Below are 25,199 nucleotides of genomic sequence, written 5' to 3'. Positions count from 1 at the left end.
TTTATTTAACAACTTTGTTGGGGGACCTTAGGAAATGGTCATTCTAAAGTAGACAGAGGGTAGTAATCTAAAACTGCTTTAGAAAAATTTGCATTGCAAATGCTGCTAAATGTCAGCAAGGGACTCAAAACTTTGACACCTTGTTGGAGCTCTTTGTGCTGATTAAATTCTTGTCTCCAGCCTAGAATTGGCGCTTACTCTCCTTAATATTCATGCTATAATTGGTGTTGAAAGAGTATTTCTTTGACAGTTGCCCTTGGGGAAAACTGGACCAGAGCTTGTTATTTAGGGCAGACAATTAAGTGGAAAAGAATAATAACTAGACTCCAAGGTCTTCATTTAGTTCCAAGAATGTCAACAATATCAACCTCTTTTTAATATTTACTGCAGGCTCTAGTGAACATTGGAAATTAGGGGTAGACAAATCCAGTCCAGAGTTAGGAAGAGTGAATTTTAACGGTCTGATTAAAATTCATTGAAATCCCTTCTTTAGGATGAATTAGCCCTTCCCAGAAGATAAGGTGTGAGTAGTATTAACAGTTGTGTTTTGTTTTTCTCTCTGGGGATCACTTTGATTTAAAGCCTCACTGCACATTTTCAGAGCTCCTCTGTTCTAACTGGAGAAAGCAGTGCCTATCTTGGTGCTTAGTGCTGGGCTCCTGGAAGAACTGATTGTACCCTACCGTATCTCCGTCTTCATTCCCAATGTGCAAATCACAAATCATTCCTCCCAAAACAAAATGAAACCCTAGTTATCACTGATATTTGCTTACAGCAGAAAGTTGCCCTTGTGGTAAGTTTCTTTACTTTTTCTTACCATTCATTCATTTTTTTTCTGTACTTTTGGTAGAAATAAATAGGAATTATTTCCAGCCACATTCTTAAATGGCAAAATATCTTATAGAATGGCAACAGAAAAGTGTTTTCTTTAAACTGCTTTGATAAAAGAAAATCAAGTCAAGAGTGGGAAGACTGGGACGACAGACATGCCAAAACACTCACACATCAGTGAGAGTAATCTCGCGTTTCATGGTGGAACTCTGTAGCCTCAGCTATGCAAGTGGACACTTTGGTTTTTAAAACCAAAGCTTTGTCTAATACATAAAAAGGGCTGGTTTGTAGTAAAAGTTGTGAAATAGCTATAGTTATAATAATGCTTTTAAAAAACTGCATTAAAAATACTTAGACCTAAACTAGATAATTCCTTTAAACAGGATTATAGCTCTTGGATCTCTGTGCCTGTTTACAGAACACACACAACCTTAATTTCACTGTCATGTAGAAAAAGGAAGAATGGATGAAGGATTAATTTAAAGATTATACAGGGCAGCAATATTTAAGAACTCTTTATGCAAAAAGTTAGGTGATTTTGCCAGGAAGAGATAATCTTTCAACTTCATCAATGGCATTTTCAGTATCCTTGGCTAAAGGACGGGACATGAGCAAGCAAATAACTGATTTGGTATCAGATCCTTATATATCTCCAATGTGTAAAAAAAAAAATTAAGCGTAGCTCTGTTTGTAGCATGAATATATGTAAGGACTTATCTTAAATGTAAATGATGTTTAACTCACTGAAAATTAATAAGCTTTGAGTCAAAGCCTTGAGATGGTAGCAAACAGCTCAGAGACAAAGCCCAGATGGTTTGAGCAAGAAGCTGAAGGGCCAGAGGGTTGGTTGAGGGTGTAAGGGGACCCTGGACCTTGTCAGAAGCAAGAGGGAACCAGAAAGTGTTCCAGTTTCAGCTGACATATTTGATGCCTTGGAAAAGTCAGTGGTAAGAACATCTATTATAGATTTGAAAAGGAGTGGGTATCAAAGGTGGGAGACCAGCCAGGACCCGCAGTTGCTATAGTCCAGAAGAGGTCATGAAATTTGAACCTGAGGCAGTGGTGGAGAGAAAGAAAAGGCCTGTCTCGGAGGAATAATGAAGGGAATTGGGTGACTCACTGAAAGTGGAGGATGAGGAAAGGGAGGGAGTCTGGAAGAGCAGATTCCAGACTTTTTTGGTTGGAGACCTACAGGAAAAAGTATATATATTTATATGAAATGAAAGTAAGAACAATATTTCCCTTAATAAATGCAGCGTACTTCATTTTCTATTCTGTTTATTGAAAAATATACATTACTGGTCTGAACTTATTTGGTTGATTTCACAACTTTCTAGTGGTATTTGAAAATGCAGGTATCCAGTGAACTCCAGTGTCTAGCCTCGGTGACGGGGTGATGTGTCCTGTTAACAGAGCCTCTTATAACTTACTGAGGTAGGCGGGGTGGGGAGTGTCTAGCGCTGATGGGGAAGTGCAGTCAGAACCCTTCACTCCTCCTTCCAGCAAAGCATCTGGGAGTTAGCTGTTGTCTGTAAGGCTTCCTTTTAGTGGTTCCTTGTAGTAAAAGGTTACCAGCTTTAAAAAGGAAGGAAGGAAGAAGAAAAGGAAGGAAAGAAGGGAGGAAGAGATGGAAGAAGGGAAGAAAAAGAGAAAGGATTGAAAACCATGGGCTTAGCATGCTGACACAGAATTGTGAATGGACCCTGGCCCCAGGAGTTGCTCGATGCAGGCCACCTTCCACGTTGCTGCTAGATTTCTTATTGTAAAAACAGCTAGGAGTTCTGGTTTGGAGTAAGATGGAGTAAGTACACAAGACCCTGTCTTTCTGAATGATTTCAACTCTAAAACCTACAAAGACAACTATTCAATTGTTTTTCCCAACAAATTCAAGGATGAAAATACTCAGAGCAACTGTTTGAAGACTCTGAAGAGTAAATGATAGCAGGCAGTCAAAACCCTTCAGTCCTGCTTCCAGCAAAGCATCTGGGGAAGAAGACTAGAACTTGAAATATTGAACTGACAGTGCTTTTAACTTTTTTCTTCTAGTACTCTCTGGTCTGGACTCAAATTAGCACAAAACCCAGAAGTGGACTTGGGTGTGGACAGAGAGAATTCAAGATGAATCTTTCTGTTTCTGGCTTGAGTAGGAGGAAAAGGGACTCAGTGCAGAAGTCCCACGTTTCTCACTCTGTTATCTTGCCCCCTTTCCACCAGGTAATCCCCATGGTGAGGACAGCAGGGGCCTATAGGTACCTAAAACTCTGAAGAGTGGGGTGGAAATTCACTCGCAGAAGTCTGTTTTCTCCTTCTGTGTTCTGTTTGGCCCAGATGTGGCTGTAGTCATGGAAATTAAGTGGCTGAACAGGTTAAATAATGCTCCAAGTCTCTGGCTGAAGGGCTAGGAAGGGGGAGCCTCAGATGGGCATGGTGGTTCACACCTGTAATCCTAGCACTTTGGGTGGCTGAGGCAGATGGATAACTTGAGGTCAGGAGTTTGAGATGAGCCTGGCCAACCAGACAAAATCCCATCTCTACTAAAAATACAAAAAAATTTAGCCAGGCGTGGTGGCACGCATCTGTAATTCCAGCTACTCGGGAGGTTGAGGCACCAGAATCACTTGAACCCATAGGCAGAGTTTGCAGTGAGCCAAGGTGGGACCACTGTACTCCAGCCCGGGCAACAGAGCAAGACTCTGTCACACACACACACACACACACACACACAAAAAAAAAAAAAAAAAAAAAAAAAAAGCGTGATGGAAGGAACCTCCGGGAACTTAAACATATCAGGAATATAATGGAGCAGGAGAAGGAATGTGACCCACAAAGTTTTATGTGAAGCCCTGGGCTCCACACAGACTGTTTGCACGAATCTAACCCTAAACAGCATAGCAATGACTTTGAGAACTGAACAACATAGATACTGCCCAGGCCCCAGGCTGTCCACTTGTTGGTACACATATAGGGCCTAACCAAATGAGCCAGCAAGGGCTCTGAAAACTGAACTGATATTGGAACTACAGAACACAGGTCAGAACTTGTGGCTCAAACTGAACCAGGTTAATTGGCTGCTTAAACAAAAATATCAGCATTTTCTGTAATATTTAAACAAAACCCAGAGTTTCGTAACATTATTTAAAAAATGTCCAGGAGATAAGCCAAAATTACTTGGCACACAATAAACTAGGAAAATCTCAACTTACATGGGAAAAGATAGATCACCACCCCAGGCCAAGTTGATACAGATACTGGATTTGTCAGTTTTGAATACAGCTATTATGAAAATGCTTCAGGAAGTAAGAGTGAACATTATTGAAATGAATAGAAAAATGGAGAGTCTCAGCAAGAAATAGAAGATATAAAGAAGAACCCAATGGAAAACTTAAAAATGAAAGATACAATAACCAAAGTAAAAATCTTACCAGGTGGGCTCAGAAAGACCTTAGTTAAATCACATTAGTACTTACATTAAATATGACTGGTCTAATCACAGTAATTAAAAGACAGAAATTAATAAACAAATGAAACAAGACCCAACTAAATGCTGCTTACAAGAAACCCACTTTAATTATAATTCTATAGGTGGTTTAAAGGCAAAAGAATGCAGGAAAAGCGAACATGCAAACACTACTTCAAAGAAGGTGAAGTGGCTATATTAGTTATTAGAAAAAGAGAGGTAGGCTTCAGAGCAAAGAAGATAATTAGAGGTAAAGCAGACATTATAATGACAAAAGGATCAGGTCACCCAGAAAACTAGAGCTTCAAAATATATTAAGCAAAAACAGGACTAAAGTAAGAAACAGAAAAAATTCTATTGTAGCTGGAGACTTCAATACTTCTCTTTTGGTAATCAATGGAATTGACAGACTGAAAATCAGCAAGGCTATGAAGGAACTGAATGGCACCATCAACCAACTATTTCTAATTGACATCTTTAGAAAACTCTACCCAACTGCAGAGAATACATATTACTTTCAAATTTGCATAAAACATTCACCAATAAAGATCATATCGTGGGTCATAAGACAAACCATAACCAATTTAAAAGAAATGAAATAATGTAATTTCTGACTATAATACAATTAAACTCTAAATCAGTAACAGAAGGATAACATAAATATGTCCAAACTCTTGGAAATTAACACACTTCTAAGTAATCCGTGTTTGAAGAGGAATTCTCAATGGAAATTAGAAAGCATTTTATACTAAATGAAAATGAAAATACAGCATATCAAATTCGTGGGATGTGGTTGAAGCAATACATGGGGGACATTTCTAGCATTAACTGCATATATTAGAAAAGAGAAATAATAATATAAGCACCTACTGTAAGAAACTAGAGTAAGAAAAGTAAAGTAAAAAATAAGCGGAAGAAAATAATGAAAGTAGAAATTGATGAAGTTGAAAGCAGAGAAACAATAGAGAAAAATCAATGAAACAAAAAGCTGGTTCTTTGAAAAGAAAAATAAAGTTGACCAACAAGAATGACAAATGAAAAAAGAGAGAAGACATGCATTACTAACATTAGGAATGAAAGGGGATAAGACTTCACTTAAATGAATTAGAATACTGTGAACAACTCTCAGCACATAAAATTGATATGTTAGATGAAATGGATCGATTCCTTAAATGGATCATTTCCTTAAAAACCACTAACTACCAAAACCCACCCAAGATGGAATGATAACCTGACCAGCCCCATTACTGCAACTATTCAAGAAATGTAATTTGCAGTTAATCTTCTGAACAAAATATCTCCAAGCCCAAATGGTTTCCTGGTGAATTCCACCAGACATTTAAAGACCAAACCGATTTTACAAAATCTCTTCCAGAAAACAGAAGAGGAGTGATCACTTCCCAATCCATTTTATGAGGTTGTTATTACCATGGGATAACAACCAGACAACAAAATACACAGAACAACATTCATTGTGAACTAAGATGCAAAAAGTCCTCAACAAATATTAGCAAATCAAATCCAGCAATATATAAAAAGAAAAATATACTATGGTCAAAAAGGATGCATGGCTCATTCAGTATTTGAAATTCAGTTAGTGTAACCTGCATTAACAGTCTGAAGAAGAAAAAACACAATCATATCAATTGATGTAAAAGAAGCATTTGACAAAATTCATCCATTCATGATTTTAGAAAGCTCTTAGCAGACTAGAAATTGGAGAAACTTCCTCATCTTGATAAAAGGTAATTTACAAAAACTATGTCTAACATTATAATTAATGGTAAATGATCATTAATGCTTTCTCTCTAATATTAGAAACAAGGCAAAGGTGTTCACTCTCACCACTCCCACTGAATATTATACTGAAAGTCTTCACCAGTGCTATAGGGATGGGAAAGGGGGATATAGATTGAGAAGGAAAAAACAAAATTGTTCTTGTTCACAGACAGCGTTATTGTCTTTGTACAAAATTCCAGGAAATCTACAAAAACAAAACAAAAATCAAACACTCTTAGAATTGATAAGTTTAACCATGTTATAGGATATAAGGCCAGTATACAAAAATCAATTTTGTTTCTATATACTAATAATAAACAATTGGGAATGGAAAGTTTTTAAAACACCGTTTGTAGTAACTACAAAGACTGTGAACTACTTATAAATCTGGCAAAAATATACATCCCCAAACAAACATATATTGCATCTATAGTTGAAAACTATAGAACACAGATAAAAGTAACCTGTGAAGGTATATCATAAATGAATAGACATAATAGATTTATAGATTAGAAGATTCAGCACAGTAAAGATGTCAGTTCTCCTAGAATTTATAGATTAACATTATTTCCAGAAAAATTTTTCTGTTTATTTAGACAAGCTGCTTCCGGAATTTCTATTAAAAGGCAAAAGAACAAGAATGGCTGAAATAATTTTGAAAAAGAAGAATGAATAGGAGGAATCACACTGGCTGATTTTAACATTTGCTGTAAAGCTATGGTGATGTGGACTGTGTGGTATTGGCAAAGGGATAGACCAATGGAGCAGAAACAGACCCATACAGACACAACTAGTGATTTTTGGCAAATTTGCCAAAGCAGTGAAATAGAGGACAGTCTCTTTTAAAAATCGCCTTATAGCAGTTGGACATATGAAAAAAAAAGAACCTGAATCTAAGCCTCTTTGTATAAGAATTATCTCAAATTGGATCAAACAGCTAAATATAGAGAGAAAAACTAGACATTTTTAGAAGAACACATAAGAGAAAATCTTTGTGACTTCTAGTTAGGCAAGGAGTTCTTCTACCACATCTCATGACCCACAGCTGGGTAAGGTTGGCCTGGAGGGCTTGCTCGCTGTTTTTTGTCTTTGAGATTTGTTCAGCGCGTGCTTCTGTTCAGTGGAGGCACTGTTCTAACTCATTCCTCACCATACCCCTGAAAAATAAAGACTGTGGTATTGCTGTGTCATTTTTGACATGAAGAAACTGAATCACAGAAAGATGAATAAATATACCTCGAGTGTAGTAAGTTCCTTGAGTGGCAGCACAGGAAATGCTCTCTTCCTAGACCTGTGTGGTGACATCTGCCACTGTGTTCTGAAGGACAGTCTAATCCTTCTTGAAAACACAAATCATGAATTTTCATGGTTCCTGTGACCCAGACATGTGTTTTCAGGGCATCTATTTTCTTCTGTGTGGATTTTATTTTCAGGCCTATGTTTAAGGTTGCTGGGTTTTTGCTGCTCATAGTGCAATATTAACCCACTTGAATCTATTTAGCGCCATCTTGTGTCTGGAGTGGTTTACAGGCGGGATTGCCTTGGTATTAGGGGGTGTAGGGTACAAAAAAGATGTAGTGGGGAAGATTTGATTAACAAAATATGAAAAATTAGTGTGATTGGGCACTTGAATTCCATTAGACATGAACTTTCTAGTGACGCACCTTTTCCAATGTGATCAGTTAGTAGAATGTTGTGGGGAACAGATCAAGTCAGCTTTTAAATCTTAGTTTGCCTTCTCCCGTTGTAATAGTGTCCTGGCTCCCTGGGCGCTGGGCAGTACCAGAGGCCCTGAGCTCTTAGGGTGGAGTCTTTCAGTCCTGGCTTCTCAGCCTCGAGGAGAGAGTCTTCCCTGTGGATATACCTTCCAGAAGGCTGAAGAGTCTACTTCCTCTCTCCCTGTGTGGTTAGGCTTATTTAGAGGCAGGTGCTAAAATGTACCTAAGGATTGGTTTCTTCAACAGTGGGACTCAGAATGGAGCTCTTCCGTGAAGCAGGGGGCTGCACCTTCCTGCAGAAGGGAGGGGGGAGCTAAGAAGGGGTACACTAGTAAAAAAAATTCTAAAAACAAAAGCATGGAACACCTTACATTATTCAGTCTCATTTTTGTTCTTTTTTTTTTTTTTTTTTACATATTTTACTTTTTTACATATTTTACATATTACATATTCTAGTATCAATACTCATATTAGAAAGCTGGGAAAAATAGGAAAAATACATCCAAAGAACATATACTCAATCATAATGGCTAATGTTTTATGGATTTCCTTTTCTTCTTGGTATGAAGATTTGAGTGTTAAGACTGGGCACAGTGGCTTATGCCTATAATCTCAGCATTCTGGGATTCTAAGGCTAGTTGATCACTTGAGCCCAGGAGTTCGAAACCAGCCTAGGTAGCATAAGGAAACCTTGTCTCTCAAAAAAAAAAAAAAAAACCAAAAAACCAAAAAACATTATCTGGGTGTGGTGGCATGTGTCTGTGGTCCCAGCTACTCAGGAGCCTGAGGTGGGAGGATCATTTGAGCATGGGAGGTTAGGGCTGCAGTGAGCCACCACTGCTCCAGCCTGGGTGACAGAGCGAGACCGTATCTCAACTAAAAGAAGATTTGAGTGTTTTATTTAATTATGCGATGTTTATACTTGCTTTTTACTTATATTATGGGAACATTTTACAGGATAGGACATAGCTTTGGTAAATGACTATGTACGCTGAGTTCTAGAACCATGATTGGTATTTGTGTTTTAGTTGTTATTTTGCTATTTTAAATAATGCTTCAGTGAACACCTCTGCTTCCTTATTTATTTATTTATTTATTTATTTATTTATTTATTTATTTATTTATTTTTTGAGACAAAGTTTCGTTCTTGTTACCCAGGCTGGAGTGCAATGGCGTGATCTCGGCTTACTGCAACCTCCGCCTCCTGGGTTCAGGCAATTCTCCTGCCTCAGCCTCCTGAGTAGCTGGGATTACAGGCACACGCCACCATGCCCAGCTAATGTTTTGTATTTTTAGTAGAGATGGGGTTTCACCATGTTGACCAGGATGGTCTCGATCTCTTGATCTTGTGATCCACCCGCCTCGGCCTCCCAAAGTGCTGGGATTACAGGCGTGAGCCACCGTGCCTGGCCTTATTTATTTATTTTTTTAAATATATATTTTATTGCGTTTTAGGTTTTCGGGTACATGTGAAGAACATGCAAGATTGTTGCATAGGTACATACATGGCAATGTGGTTTGCTGCCTTACTCCCCATCACCTATATCTGACATTTCTCCCCATGTTTATCCCTCCCCAACTCCCCGCACCCCACTCTCCCTCCCCTAGTTCCCCTGACAGACCCCAGTGTGTGATGCTCCCCTCCCTGTATCCATGTGTTCTCATTGTTCAACACCAGCCTATGAGTGAGAACATTTTGTTTGTTTAAACTTAGAGCTATTTCCTTAGAATAGGTTTCCCAATTGTGATGACTGGGCAAAGACTTTAAGAAAACTTTCAGGCTCTTAGTATAAACATATAGGTGCTTGCCCACCAAGGCTGGAAGTGAGCTCTGCTACTTTGGCGGTGATGGAAATTTTGGACACAGCTCCTCACTTCTCAGTGCCTCAGTTTTTTTCTCTGTCAAATGGGTGTAAAAATACCCACTGCAGATGGCTCATCTATCAATAATACCTATAAAGTCCCTCTTGAGAACTTGGCACACAGTGAGTGCTAAATACGTGGCAACTTTACAAATAATTAGAGCTCTAGATAGCCTTATTGCAGGTTTCTACCAGTTTGCCCTGCCACCAGGGATGCATGACAGTATTTAACCTCTCTACTGTTTGATACATAATCTTTCATTTTAAAACTACCTCTGCCAATTTCAGTGAAAACACTACCTTATTATTGTTTTAATTTGCATTTGTTTTATTATAGTGAGTGTGAACAATTTTACATGCTATTATAAACACATTTGTTGCCTCTCATATAAAATAGATTTGCCTTTTTTCTATTGGCATTTAATATTTTCTTACTAGTTTGTATTTACTATTTAAAAAAGCAATAATTCTATTCTTTAGCATTTATTGTCATAGATCCACTTATCTAATATATTTTTATGTCAAACTTTTTGTATGCTACATTCAAATGCTACATACAGATTTCTCATTAGGATGAGAAATGTGATTATAATTGTAATCTCTTTTCCGTAAATTCTGTGAATTTTTAAATTGTATCTGTAATGTTACTTGCAAATTATTGTAATATGTATTTATTTCCAACCATTTCATATCATTATTTTTATACGTGATTAAATTTGCCTGAGAGTCTATAGCAGTGTTAAATAATACATGAGTTTAATGAGCATCATTTAGAAATTATTCCTGATTAGTAGGAATATCTCTAGTGTTTTACCATTAAGTAGAATATGAATCTGTTACTTCTCAAAATATACTGCTTATTGTGTCAAGGGTATGTCCAAATAATTTAAAAAGTTTTTGAGTTCTTACATATTTAGGAGCATAGTTTTTCTCAGAATAATGTGGTTATCCTTTTTTTTTTTTTTTTTTTTTGAGACGGAGTCTTGCTCTGTCACCCAGGCTGGAGTGCAGTGGCGCCATCTTGGCTCACTGCAACCTCTGTTTCCTGAGTTCAAGCAATTCTCGTGCCCCAGCCTCCCAAATAGCTGGGATTACAGACACCAGCCACCACACGTGGCTAATTTTTGCATTTTTAGTAGAGATGGGGTTTCGCCATGTTGATCAGGCTGGTCTCAAACTCCTGACCTCATATGATATGCCCCACCTTGGCCTCCCAAAGTGTTGGGATTGTAGGCATGAGCCCCCATGCCTGGCCACCAATGCAGTTTTCTTACTTGCTCTTCTGTTGGATAGGATCAGTTTTCTAATATTACATATATATTTATATACTTAGAATTTGTGTATACTGTTTTGTGTTTCACTCTTTTTAATCGACATATTTCATGTAGAATGTTTCCTACAGTTTACATATAAACTTTGTATGTGTGTGTAATGCATAAAAAAAGAAGGTAAGAAAATACATCAATATTTTAAGAATGGTTATCTTTATGGTAATATGAATTATTTTCACTTTATTCCTTTGTGTTTTTCTAACTTTCTAAGAGGGGATGTCCTACTATTACAAGCATAAAACATGTTGTTTCAAAAAAAAGTGAATGTCCTAACAATTAGTTATGGGTGAAATATGCTTCCTTTAGGGCATATAACTTCTGTTTGTTCATTACCTGTCATCCAGATTATTTTGATACTAATGGAGCTGAAAAACTAAGTTTATGTTTACAAAAACAATAGCTAGTATTTTCTTTTTGGAGAATAATGATTGTATGGGTGACTATATCATCCTAAACTAAGAATTTAGGATTTGATGTTATGATGAACATGTGATATCATGTATTTTCATCATACCTGAAATTTTCTACTTGAAAATCTTTAAAGGGAATTACACGTAATACTTAACTACACAGTGCTGACCTGTTGGAATAAAATTGGATTAGCTCAGGATGATCCCACAGAATCTGAGACTTGCTGACCACAGACTGGGACCCTGGACAGGTTGCTTTTGGAAACTTCATTTGTCCTTGTGGCCTCAGTGGGAGGCCACAACCCAGACACCATCTCATGAATATCTTTGTCCTGTCTGGGACTACACACAGATATAGAAACAAAAAAACATGCATTTATACATCAAGGCACACAGAAACAACGATCACTGGATCGGTGCCTTAATTGCATCTTTCAGGAGACTAGAATAGCACTTGTTTCTTCCATAGCCCTTGTTCGACACTTTCTCTCTGAAAGGAGATTTAGCTAATTTCAGAGCTCAGGGATTCGCCTCAGCTTTGATTCTTAAGACACTGTGTACACAGTGTACTTTTCTTTAAGTGTACTTAAAGAAAACCTTGATTGCCATTATGATCACTGAAGATTATATTTCTATATAAACCTATAATGTCTCCTTTTTCTCTTGTTTTCTATAGCTTTGGGCCAGATCATGTTGTATGTGGATGGAATGAATGGAGTAATAAACCACAATGAAACCATTCAGTGGCTGTATACTCTCATTGGGTCAAAGGTAAGGGGAAGTTATGGCTATTTTGTTCAGTTGTCCTATCACTTGCCTTTTGTTTTTCTTTGAGTCAGTTTTGCAAAAAGAAGTTTGTTCAGCCTTTTTTCAAGCCATTGCAGTATAAATGAGGACTACTACTCTATAGATTTTAAGATACACTTAAATTGCAAATGGCTCATGAAATTTTAATGCATTTCTATTTTCTCTTAAGCTTTAATCAAGTGCCTTTGGAACCTTTGGTTTCTCATAATTAAATGTTGTATCATAGGGCTGGGCGCGGTGGCTCATGCCTGTAATCCCAGCACTTTGGGAGGCCGAGGCAGGTGGATCACAAGGTCAGGAGATCAAGACCATCCTGGCTAACACCGTGAAACTCCATCTCTACTAAAAATACAATAAATTAGCTGGCTATGGTGGCACACACCTGTAGTCCTAGCTACTCAGGAGGCTGAGGCAAGAGAATTGCTTGAACCCAGGAGGTGGAAGCTGCAGTGAGCCAAGATCATGCCACTGCACTCCAGCCTGGGTGACAGAGCAAGACTTTGTCTCAAAAAAAAAAAAAAAAAAAGGTTATACCATAGATGTAAGATCAGTGTACCACCTGTATTTCATGTTCATGTGTGTACGTATATGTTTATACATTGTACATATGTATATGCATATTCCTATATGGATAAAAGAATCTGAGATTACCTTTCAGCTCTAACATCAATTATAAAAGTCATCAATGTTTATAACAGATTTGTCAGGCACCATACTAGGTATTTTATTTTATTTTATTTATTTATTGAGACTGAGTCCTACTCTATTGCCCAGGCTGGAGTGCAGTAACATGATCTTGGCTCACTGCAACCTCCACCTCCTGGGTTCAAGCAATTCCCATGCCTCAGTCTCCCAAGTAGGTGGGAATAAAGGCATAACCCACCACCCAGGGCTAATTTTTGTGGTGACACATTTTCACCATGTTGGTCATTCTGTTCTCGAACTCCTGGCCTCAAGTGATCCTCCCACCTTAATCTCTCAAAGTGCTGGGGTAACAGGTGTGAACCACCACATCTGGCCCATACTAGGTGTTTTATAAGCGTGATCTCATTTAATCCTCATGAGGCCAGTATCAGGTAAATAATATAATTCCCGTTTGGTAGTTGAGGAAACTGTGCTTAATTATGAAGCCTAGCTGGTTTCCCCATACATCTTGGCACATCACCTCCAGCCATGCCCTGGCTGCGAGATCCCTGTGGACTCTGGAAGTGCTACCAAGGAAGCAGATCTACTCCATCACATGAGGTGTGCCAAAAGCTGGGCAAGCCTCTAAAAGTCTTCTCTGGGTTGTGCTGGGGTGTGGAGGAGCATGTGTTAGGGACCTGGCTGCAGGGATATTTGGGAGAACAAGTATAAGGGACCCTGTCCTGAGCAGGTGCAGATACACCAAGGTTGGAGTGTGGTGCAGGTTGTGTGTTGTGGAGATTTCAGTGTCTGAGTGGCAACATGGTCAGGTGGAGTTGGGGATCTTGAGGGCCTGGATACAGAAATTGAAATTGACTTAAACAGGTCACAGAATTAGCATAGCTTTGCAAAGTCCCAGAAGAGCATGTTGGATTAATCTGTTCTCACCCTGCTAATAAAGACATACTCAAGACTGGGTAATTTATAAAGGAAAGAGGTTTAATGGACTCACAGTTCCACATGGCTGGGGAGGCCTCACAATCATGGCGGAAGGTGGAGGAGGAGCAAAGGCACATCTTTTGTGGTGGCAGGCAAGAGAGTGTGTGCAGGGGAACTGCCCTTTATAAAACCATCAGCTTCTCAGGAGACTTACTCACTATCATGAGAACAGCATGGGAAAAACCCACTCTCATGATTCACTTACCTTCCACTGGGTACCTCCCACTGGGTCCGTCCCACGAGATGTGGGAATTGTTACAATTCAAGGTGAGATTTGGGTGTGGACACAGAACCAAACCATATCACATGTGGTCTGCCCATTCTGCCCCGATCCCTGTGTTCACTGCCCGCCCCCATCCCTGTGTTCACTGCCTACCCCCACTAGGGCGAGCCTTTCCAGGCTGCTGTGCTCTGCTGGGGAGCTTCCCACAGTGCTGTGCTCTGCTAGGGAGCCCATCCCCGGGCCCTGCCACTGGAGTCACCTGCCTTCCAAGGACTCTGCTGTCCTTCAGGAGCACTCAGCCCTGGTTTGATTTGGGGATGAGCCTGGTTCTAGTTTTAGGCTGTGTCTGCTTCTCAGGCTTCTCAGAATCCTGATGATTATGTCCTTGTGTGGTTGGAAGGGCCTTTTCTGTGTGGCTGGCACTGGCCTGCAAATCCCCATGGGGTCCCACATTTGTGGGTGACCCTCACATCATCCCCTCAGTCTTCCTTTTTCTAGTACTTATTGATGAGAGAAATTTTCTCATTTCATATTAGAAACAGCTATGGCTTCCCTCAGAAGATTGAAAATCTTTAAAAAAAAAATTGTTTTGGCTTTGTTTTCCATGGAAAATGGAAGTGACTCTGTTTTGAAACTGATGTAGGTGACCTTGGACGCGGAATGGAATGCTGGGCCATCTAGGTTGCTTCAGCCAGGCTGAGGGAAGATTTATATCTCATATCCTGTTCCAGTTTTTTCTCCTTTTTCCTTGCTTGTGCTGGGAACCCTCCCTAACTTTCATGTTCATTTGGAAGCTGCTCCCTCCCCAGGCGTTCTAAATGGTCTCGAGGACCTAAAAGCTAGGAAGATGGGAAGAGATTTTGCAAGAATGATTGATTGAATGATTGATTGCAAGAATGATTTTTTGTACATGTCACAGCTGAATTAAGGTACCTTTATGGTTTTATGATGGCTGTGATAAAACACCAACAACTTGCCCTATTTCTAAAAGGAAATAAAACCTAACATGCTTATGATAGAAAAACTGACAGTCTGTTAGCTCATCATCAGACAGAGAATAGAGTGAGGGCAAGGTTAGGGAAGGTGGCATAGGTGTGGGGAAGAATTGCTGTGAGCAGGGAGAGATGACATAGAGAATTCTGTGGTCTGAATGTGCCTCCCTAAATGCTTGTGTCGTAAACCTAATCCCTAATGCAACAGCGTCGAAAGGTGTTTAGGTCATGAAGTCTCTGCCCTCATGAGTGGATTAATGTCCTTATAAGAAGGATTTGTGGAAGGAGTGGGTCTGCTCTCTTTGGACTCTCTGCCATGTGAGGGCATAGCCTTTGTTCCCTCCAGAAGATGCAGCAACAGGCATCTTTTGGATGCAGAGAGACTGGGCACTCCCAGCCAGTGCTTTGATTTGTGACTTCCCAGCCTCCAGAAGTGGGAGAAATGCATTTCTGTTCTTCACAGATTACCCAGTCTCAGGTGTTTTTTTATAGCAGCACAAATAGACTAAGAGAGGAATGGCTCAAAGACAAGAAGAGGGAGAGATGGAAAAGAGGGAGGGGAAGAGACCACAAGGAAGGAAAAGAAAAAGAGGAGCAGAGAAAAAAACAAATAACAGAAACACACACCATGGCTCGGAGTCTCTGGTGTTGCAACAGCATCTAGTGGACTTTACTTTGGAATCATTCTGTAAGGAAAATAAACAACAGAGAAGGAACGAACACACAGGAAAATCTTTATTGCATTTCTAAATAACATGGGGAAATTATAAAATTAAAAAGCTTCAAAAATGCATTTGTAGGAATTGTGCTTTCCCAGCCTCCCCCTCCTCCATGGCGCACTCAGTGTGTGCATCCTCAGCATGGTTCAGAACTCTGGGGTGCCTCCTCAGGGCCTCCTCCTCAGCCATTTGGGCCACGAACATTGGATCTGTGTGGATTTCTGTCTCCGTTTTTTATTTTTCCAAAGGAAGGTCTAGCATAGTCTCTGGCACCTGTGTTCTGCGCTGTGCTGGTCACAATGAGATGGGAGTGAAGCCAAGAGTCAGCCTGTGCCTTGGAGCTCCCTGTGTTGTTGGAAAGGAGAATTCCAGGAACAGTGACTGTGCAGAGGTCCCACCAACTGTGATGTCAGATGAAGGTCTCCTGCCACCCTGAAGGGTGTGCTAAGTCCCAGGCTAGTCACTGAAAGTTAACAAAGGCAGTAGCTGCCAAGTTTATCTCCAGTCTACATGGTTCTAATGAGATCGCCTCTTATTTACAAAACCAATACAGTGTCTGCTGACACTCTTCCCTCACCCCTATCTGAATAGTGAAAGATTTAAAAGAACAACAGATACATCAACCCAAGACCCTTAGGTTTTGAGGATGAAGCCTCCATCTCCTCCTTAAACATACAGTTTGGTCAATACAGCTGCAATAGGTTTTCCCAATTCAAATTAAGAAATCAGGAAAGCCAGGGGCCCTAGCATTTTTTTTGACAAAGAGTCAGATTTATCTTGACCTGAAAAGTTTACCTTGACATCAAGTTGCCTTTGCCTTATACAGACACAGAGTTGATAGAGATACTGGAGTAGAAAAATCTTGTCACTGTGTTTTCATAATTCTTCATTTTTCTTCCATGAAAGGCAACAAGATGTGATTTTGCAGCCTGCCAGAGGCTCATTATGCAATGCATGTTTGCAGATATTTGAGACTCATAGCCAGGGGAGAAAATGATGCATTCATAGCCAAATAGTGACTTTTTAAAAGAAAGAAAAAGTGTTTTCAATAAAGTGTTTCTTTCTATTTACAAAAGCCCATCTTTAAACTCCCCAGTCAGAGGTAAGAGGCAGATGCCAGGCCCATGACTTATCACAGGGTGTGGATTTTTTTTCTCTTCATACATCTGGAATTCTAATTAACTGGGATAGAATGATTCCGTCTATACAGTATGGCCCTTTTTTTCACCCTAGCACAGAAAGTCTGTCTCTTTATCTCTAAGGATACTCTTTTGGCCCACGGGGAAGGCCTCAGGGCCCTGAGACTGGCAAACTCTCCCCTCCTTGCTGCCTCTTAGGGGTGCTTTGGGGCGCTGGCCTGGCATGGAAGCTTCCCTGTCAGCATTGCTCAGGTTAGCGTGCTCTGCTCCTTCTATGTTTCCATCAGCTCCACCGAAGCTCATCCTTCCAGCTGTGCCCCATATTGCTGATCACAGTTCTCCAGACTTCCTTTCTACTTGCCTGAGGGTGAGCAGACCTCTCTACTCTTATGTAGCCCTAGCTGAAGGAGCCTTGGCCATGGCCCTCCTTGCATGCATGTACAGACACACACACACACACACACACTCACTCTCACTCATACTCACACTAATACACATTAGAGAACCTGTGTTCCCACTGGCCTGCCACCCAACCCCCAACACTGGGGACATTGCTGAAAGTTTCTTCATACTGCAAAATGAAGGGAAGTAACATGGTGTGTAGAATCAAGTGGCGGAGCAGGTGAAATTGACAGGAATGGGGAAGCTGGGTGGGAAGGGTTAGCTCAGTATCACAGCTGTGAGGTGAAAGTAGCAGTGGAAAGAGAATAATGAAAAAGTGGAGACATTTTGAGGACTAGCCCTCCAGGAGGATGTTTCTGGATATAAGAAAATAAAAGGAATCAAAGGTGGGGGTCACAATTTGACTCTGCAGCTAGAAATATGGTAGTGCCTCTGGCAGTAGAAGAGTTAGAAATGTGGGCTTGTTGGCAAGAATACTTTGGGCACACTGGTTTGGAGATGAAGTAAATATTTCCAAAGAGAGCTAAGTGCCATGGAGCCTGGTGCTCCGTGTGCCCCAGGAGATGCTGGCTGATGGACGAGGAGAGGAGATTTGGTGAGCTCTCTGGTCTTGGAGCCACTGGCATGACACTGTTGTGTGATCTGCTCAGATGACCCAAACGTGTGGGTGAAAGCTGAAAAGCTTTGTAAGTTACATAATGTAAATAATAGAATCCTAGCCTTGAAGAGATGGCAATGTCATGTTAAAGGTGTTTCTGACATCAGTCCCATTCCTGATACTTCTGGAGGCAGAGGGAGCATCAGGTCATTTCTTAGGTTGCCCAGGGACACTGTTGCATGCTGGAATTGGTGGGCAGACTTCCTTTTTGGGACATGTATTACCTGTCATTACCAAATGCTCGTGCATTGTTTTCTTGAGCAAGATACTCTGACTTGCTGTGGAAGCTCGTTGAGTATTTAAAGGCAGTTACCATGTGAACCCTGTCCAAGCTAAACTTGATGGGTACTACAGATAGTCCTTGGGGACATAATTTTCAACTCTTCATCATACTGGTTACCAACTCTTCTGTTCATGTAGTATAAAGAATAGTAATATGGTAGCTGGGATACGATTTCTTCCACAAATCCCATCTCTGCTTTGTTACAACTTTTAGCAGCAGCCCTGGTGTTGCCCCAATTTGAACTGGTAATCCACCGAGACTTCCAGGTTTTCATTACACATTTTATCTGCCAGTTTCTTCCATTCTGCATGTCTGTGATTGACTGATTCACATCTATATTCAGGGCCTTGTATTTTTCCCCCGTTGATTGTAGGCCAGAGTTCCAGGCTCAGGATAATTAAGAATTCTGTTTTGGCTCTTTATGTTATCAGCTTTTAGTGCTAATTTTATTTAACAAAAAATGAATAAGCAGATCTTCTATGCCATTGATGAAAATGTCCAGTGGGACAGAGACAAGGAATGCATAAACTAGTGCAGACTGCAGGTCGACACTGATCAGTCAGGGCATTTTAGGGCCATTGTGCAATTAGTGGGAAGCTGCTGAACTCTGACCATCCAGCTGTGTTTCTTCATTGGGTTTACAAGGCCTTCCTGGAATCTAGATATGCTGCATCTGACAGTCAGTGCCAGAGCTTTGGGGCCACACACGCCTGCACCATCCTTGGTGTGGGTTGCTTTTTTCATCTGTAAAATGCGAGTGATAATAGAGAAGAAGGTGTAAAACACTTAGCAACAGGAGAGGCCCAGGATGGCTTCCCACCCCTGCCCTAGGAGTACGGGGTTTTATTCTTTTCTCTTCTCCTCTACCACCTTATTGACCTTCCCTATAGCGTAAGGCTTTTGTCTCAAGGGGGAGAAGGCTCTGGCTGGGGTTTCCCGCCCTTTCACAGTGCTGGCTGCTCCCCACTCCCCCGGTCCTTTAGGGCTGTTGCAGTTCTGCCTATTGTACGGCTGTGCACCTGCGCCCAGCTTGTTTGTGAGTGCCATGGAGAGCAGCCTCCTGGTGGATGCGAAATCTCTTTGTGTCTGCAGTTCCAAGGAGTTTATGCTTGATGGTAGCCCACAGTTGACATGTGACAATTTGCTAAAATTATTATCTGATGTTTTCTTGTTTTAATTATTATTATTTTTTGAGACAGGGTCTCGCTCTGTCACTCAGACTGTAATATAGTAGTGCAATCTCGACTTACTGCAGCCTCAACAGCTCAGGCTCAAGCCGTTCTCCCACCTCAGCCTGCTGAGTAGCTAGGACCACAGGGCACACACCACCACACCCAGCTAATTTTCTGTGTTTTGCATAGAGATGGGATTTCACCATGTTGTCCAGTCTGGTCTCAAACTCCTGTACTCAAGTGATTCTCTTGCCATGGCCTCCCAAAGTGCTGGGAACACAGGCAACAGCCACTGTGCCCGGCCGGCCTGAATTTTTCCTACTGTTTTGTATAAGTGACTTCATCTTCCTCCCCTCCCCTGCCTCAGATAGGCCATTGCTGGCCTCTCACCCTTTCTGGGTGGATAGTACCCTCTCCCTCCATAGATTGCAGGCTACTTGGTTTTCCTGCAAACCCAGGTGTATGATAGGCTCAAGAAAAGTTATGGTGTAAATGATTTTCTCTGTCTTATCATTAGGTTGGGAGTGACGCTTGACATCTTTCCAGCAGGAAGCCAAAAATCCAATTGTTAATATTATAAAAAAACACTGTAAATATACTGCAATAGCATGAGATGTACTCAGCCAGCAAATTCTATATGATCCAGGCAAAGGGAGTTATGAGAACATGAGTTAATTCCTTGAATTGCGCTATTGTCTTAAGTCCATCCTTGATATTGGATGTTGTGTTTATGATTCCCACATTAATTGAATTGAAATATATTTCATTAATAGAAATTTCATTAAGACTAATTTTTTCATAATTCAGTTAATGATAACAAGATTTAGAAAAATATAGCAACTGGGTGTGTTGGGCCTATAGTCCCAGCTACAAGGAGGCTAAGACAGGAGGCTCCCTTGATCCCAGTTCATGATCAGCTTGAATAACACAGAGAGACCCCATCTCAAAAAATGAAAATAGTTAAGGTTTATTGGTATAATAAAGAAATATTAATATAAAAAATAACCTTTTAAAACATTTACTGAATTTTCTAGAAACACTACCACATAAAGATAATCATTTTGGGGTACATTTTCTTCTAGTTTTTCTTTGAATTTTTCTTACAGAGTTAATTCTAAGTATATTATAAGCATTTCCTGTATTTCTACAATATTTTAAAATCACAATATTTACTGCCTACATAATACACAATCATATGAATGTACTATTATTCATTTGACTTTTCTCATCTTTTAATCGAATTGTTTCCAATATTATGCTGTATCTAAAGAGCTTTGTTTCTAATGGCATGAACATATACTTAGTGAATGAGGTTATGTTTGAATTTTTTGCATGTTTATCAACATTTATTAGATAAGATTTCTAAAATTCCATGGGTTTTAATGGCATAGTCATGTAATATTTGCGCTGGAGACATTGTGGGTGTAATATGCCAGCTTCTTCTTTAGGACAGTTGCTATTCTGCCGGCCACTTGGCTGTACATACCCAGAACACTCATTCTCACTGATTTGATATGTTAGAGGCCCCCATGTGAGAATAAGCTCAGTAGGAGAAAAAAGGGAAAAAGTAAGTTTTACTAGTTATTGTTTTAGGAAGACCTCAGAGTGAGAGAGAAGTGGTTCAGGCGAGGACTCAAAGAGGGCAGCAGGCTGAGGAGGCCCCACTGTTCAGATGGGTCTCCAGCCACAGGGCTAAGCAGCAGTTTCTTCCATTCGTGCTGAGATGATCGTCTTCAGGGAGCTGATGGGAGTGGCTCCTCAATTCTTCAGAGGCTTGCTGATAAACTAGAATTTTAACTTACAGAGATATTATCCTTGTGAATGCAAGAAGAAGAAACTAAAGGTACAGCTTTGACTCTTCTGCCCCTGTAGCCCAGGTCAACCAGCTGAGTTTTTGCAGCTGGTGGAAGAGTAAAAGTTCATGGCTGTAATCTGGAAGAAGATTTGGGGACATGCAAAAACCCCAAAGTAGGCAGCATGCTGTTCCTCCAAGAGAGATGTTCTACCTTTTTCTAGGAGAGTTGGATGGGCAAGAGAATTAGAAGCATCACAGGCTTCTGGAAGCCCGCAGGGTTCTGCCACTCTCTACTCCAGCCCCCGCCTGCCAGCCCTTCTCCTCCTACTCCAAAGTGGATGTTTTCTGATTCTTTTCCACTTTTATTCATGGTCCTTTAAAGAAGCTCTTACAAAGCCAGTCCCCCCAAAAGGGGGCCTTTCCCTGATAGGTGCTGTGAAGCCAATACGCAAAACCAAAAGTGAGTGCCAAACACTGCAGGCTTTATTCGATGGCCGTGGAATTGAGACATGGGAGCATGGTTCATAAATCAACTCCTCGGTTCAAGAGAGTCAGGAAGTCACAGATACAGGGCATCTTTAATGAAGGGGTTGGGGCATTAAAAGCAAGGGAAGGAATATTCATGTCTTTTCTGGAAATGGGGAGACAACTTCTGAAACCGGAATGCCACTTTTCTTTTTGTCCTTTTATGGTTTCTTCTGATTGTTGTCGTGGTGATTATCAACTGTCATGGTGCTGGTGGGAGCGTCTTTTTCCATGGGAATCAGATTATTAATGAAGTTAGAAAATCTTCAGAGGTCAAGTGAGCTGCGACCTGGGTCTCACCAGTCTGAGCCAGTTTTGCCAGGAGGGGGAGCTTTTGACCTCAGGCATCCTGTTTCCCAAAGATGAGCAGAGTTAAGGTAGGAAAAAAATTTACTTGGTCATCTAGGCCTTTTCTGGGGTAAAAAACCTCCATCTAAGTCCCCGAATTTTTTCTCAATAGAGAAAATGCCAATTTGTAACACTGTTTATTATTATTTATTTTAATTATTATGGGTTGTTTGCTATATTTTACGTTCTATTAGATTTCCTGTTCACTAGTAAAATCCTAAGGGCTACCCAGGCTTACACCTGGCTGCTATACTGAAAATTGCAGTAATGCATTGTGCAAATAATGGAAATCCCACAAATTGCATTGTGCCATAAGCAGGTTGGCTATCAGGCCCTTAGGCTCGACCATGTGGCTTGTGTGTACATGACTTCCTGTTCTGGTGGATACACCAACCCAGGTCTCCACACTCTCCCTTGAAGACACCTGCAAGCCAAGACCCAGAGTTCTGCACTTAGTTAATATGTTTGGCTCTGTAGTTTATTTCTGATAATACCCACCTCATGTTACAGATAACCTGTTAGAGGTCGGGAGGGGAGAAATTTGGAGTTTGGGATGTCTGTTGGACTGTTTGATAACCAGTTATGAAGGCTTTAGGATGCACTCTGAGCTGCTTGCTCAGAAATTCTGAGCTTAAGTGTATGGCATTGGGATACAATGTTTAAAGAGTTTGTATCTTAAATCATTTGAGATCTTTTTTTCTTTATAGCAATACCTAGTATATTCTAAAGTGCTGGTGAGCTTGTAAACAATGTGGCAAAGCTTTACAGATCAAGTTATCTTACCACTTTCAAACTCAGTTTTAATAACCAGCATCCATTTATGTAACAAACGTTTATGATGTTTTAGTGGAAAATGAGACAAATAGAATGAAGCATGGTTTTCCAACCCCCTTTGTAATTTCAGCCTTGAGGTTTGGAAATTCTTTTCTTTTTAGGGTTGTTGAATTTTAGAAGAGAAATGAGGAATTTGAAGATTTTTTGGAATTCTTTTATTTTTGCTTAACGAGCAGCATATTTGACCGGCTAAGTATTGTTCTTAGCAGTAAAATGTGAAGGGACTTCCAGTTTGTTTTCATGTGTAAAAGGATTAGAAACTGTCTTTTTATTACCTTCCCACATATTTGGTGATTACATGTTATCTGAAATCTAGATACCCAGGTTCTGTACAGGCAACTCCACACTCTTCCTGTGGGTTGACCTGGAAAATAAAAACAACAAGGCTCTGTGTTGACACCATCCTGCTGCCCCTCCCTCCAGCCCAGCCTCCCTGGCACGGAGCTGACATTGAGCCCTGAGTTATTAATAGAATATGGAGGTTCAGTCCCTGGACTGAGGCTTGGCTTGAAAAATGTTACTTCCTTGGGTCAAGAGGTATCTCTGGTCCTTTGAAGGTTTGTAGCCTTTATTTTGAGAATGCAAAATGACAGCTGCAACAGAAAGTAAAGCTCAGCTCTGTAACCACCAAAATGTGCCAAATCATTATGAAATGTGCAAAAATTGACAGCCATCTGTATGTTCCTGCTTTTTGCACCCCCCCTTATACAAGGGGATTATTTCAGATTCCTGTTATATACTATGTTTTAGCTACATGCTTTAGAACAACATAAACATAGTCCTTATTATAACAAACAACTAAAGATGGAAGACTAGTGTTTCCTAGATTGTAATTAAAGAAGATGTAGGTAACAGAAAGCCCAAAGGCTGGATCTAGAGCTCCAGTGTGTTTCTCCAGCCTAAAGGAAGAACGGTTGTTTGTATGAACAAGAGCCCAAAGGCCATCACAGGGTTCTTTTGCTCCATGGAAGCTGGGAAAGGCTGGCTGGATCCAGTTCTGTCCTCTAGGAGTTCTCTGTTTGCATCTGTCCTCAGCAACCTGGCACTCCAGAGAATCTTGGATTCGGAGGGACCTTACATGGGGTCAGCCCGTCCACCGCCTACAGGTTCTGAAGTCCTTCTGCAGAGGCCTTCGTAAATGGCCCTGCAGAGCCCCCAGAGACAGGGAGCCTACTCCCTCGCTGCCAGCCTGGTTGTCTTGAGACCACTGATACTGCTGCTGCCTGCTTGTTGCCCTATACTCCTGTGTGACTGCTTTGTGACTGCTGTATCTTCCATGGCCTGGGATGCTCCATAAGAATGAGAATCAATCCTGATTGATTTCTCTTGGTGCTGGACAAATGGGCAGGTGCTTGAGCCTGTAGGGCATAGTGGATCCCTTCATTACCACGTGAAGGCATGCCAGGTAGAGCTGAAAATCAGACAGTTCAGACTGGAGTGGCACTTTGCTGACGTGTCTGGGCCACACCATGGTGTGTGCTCTGGCATTGGTGCAGCTTGTTCCACTCTCCTTGTTTGTAACACTCTTTCTTGCTGCCACACTGGACTTGCCTCTCCTGCTCTAACACTGTCCTCTCTGGTCTGTCGCTTCTCAGCAGATGTGGGCTGTGAATCTTAATATCCACTCCAGTTATTATAAAATGTGTCTAACATAGCGCAAGGGACACCAAGGGTGGATTTTTAAGAGCTGTGGGGTGACCAGTGTCTTTGGACTTGGCAGAATGGGTGTGTGGCCTCCACTGTGGCTGTTCCAAGATTCCAAGGGTTTTGACTGTATTCCAGATATATGAGGGCATCAGAGCACATGATTTCTGGATAAATGAGGTTGCCTGTAGAATTCTTTTGATGGAATGTAACTTTTTTACTTTCAAGTTGATGCAGTAAGGCTAGTAAGGTAATTCTAAGGAGGATCCTGCAGGACATATTTTGACAGTGAGTTAGTACATGCTTGCAATTAGCACCATGCGTTTTTATAAAATTAATGTTTTAGTGCTCTTTTTTTCTAAAGTGTTTAACTAATATGCTTATTATTAATTTACATAGTGAAGCTTCCAAAAGTACATCCCCATAAACTTAAACTCAATAGAAGCCAAATTCCTAGGAACCTAAAATTATGAATCAGAAGATGTTTGGGATTAAAAAAAATAAAAATCAAATTAGATTGCCAAAAATACTCCAAACAGAGCCTGTATCGCAGAGAGGAGGGAGGCAGGAATAGGCATGTTCAGACCAACAGAAAAATGAGGCTTTGCTAGAAAACAGTGGTTTCTTAATTAGAGAGCCACATATGG

At 40.6% G+C, this 25,199-nt stretch overlaps 1 protein-coding gene across 12 annotated transcripts in view; it reads left to right on the top strand.

Moving 5' to 3' along the window:
* FHOD3 (formin homology 2 domain containing 3) overlaps positions 1-25,199 on the top strand; it is a 490,075-nt gene that overhangs the window by 267,108 nt on the left and 197,768 nt on the right. For 11 of the 12 annotated variants that reach the window (XM_032245416.1, XM_032245415.1, XM_032245410.1 and 8 more), the window contains exon 6: positions 12,065-12,159. In XM_032245416.1, coding sequence (XP_032101307.1) covers positions 12,065-12,159 — 95 coding nt within the window. Of the gene's footprint in view, positions 1-7,618; positions 7,622-12,064; positions 12,160-25,199 lie in introns of all 12 variants that reach the window. The other variant, XM_032245420.1, reaches the window with a different exon arrangement.

The sequence above is a fragment of the Sapajus apella genome, unplaced genomic scaffold, assembly GCF_009761245.1.
Source record: "Sapajus apella isolate SASKATOON/1434 unplaced genomic scaffold, GSC_monkey_1.0 scaffold57, whole genome shotgun sequence".
Lineage (NCBI taxonomy): Eukaryota > Metazoa > Chordata > Mammalia > Primates > Cebidae > Sapajus > Sapajus apella.
This window is presented reverse-complemented; position numbering and strand designations above follow the sequence as displayed.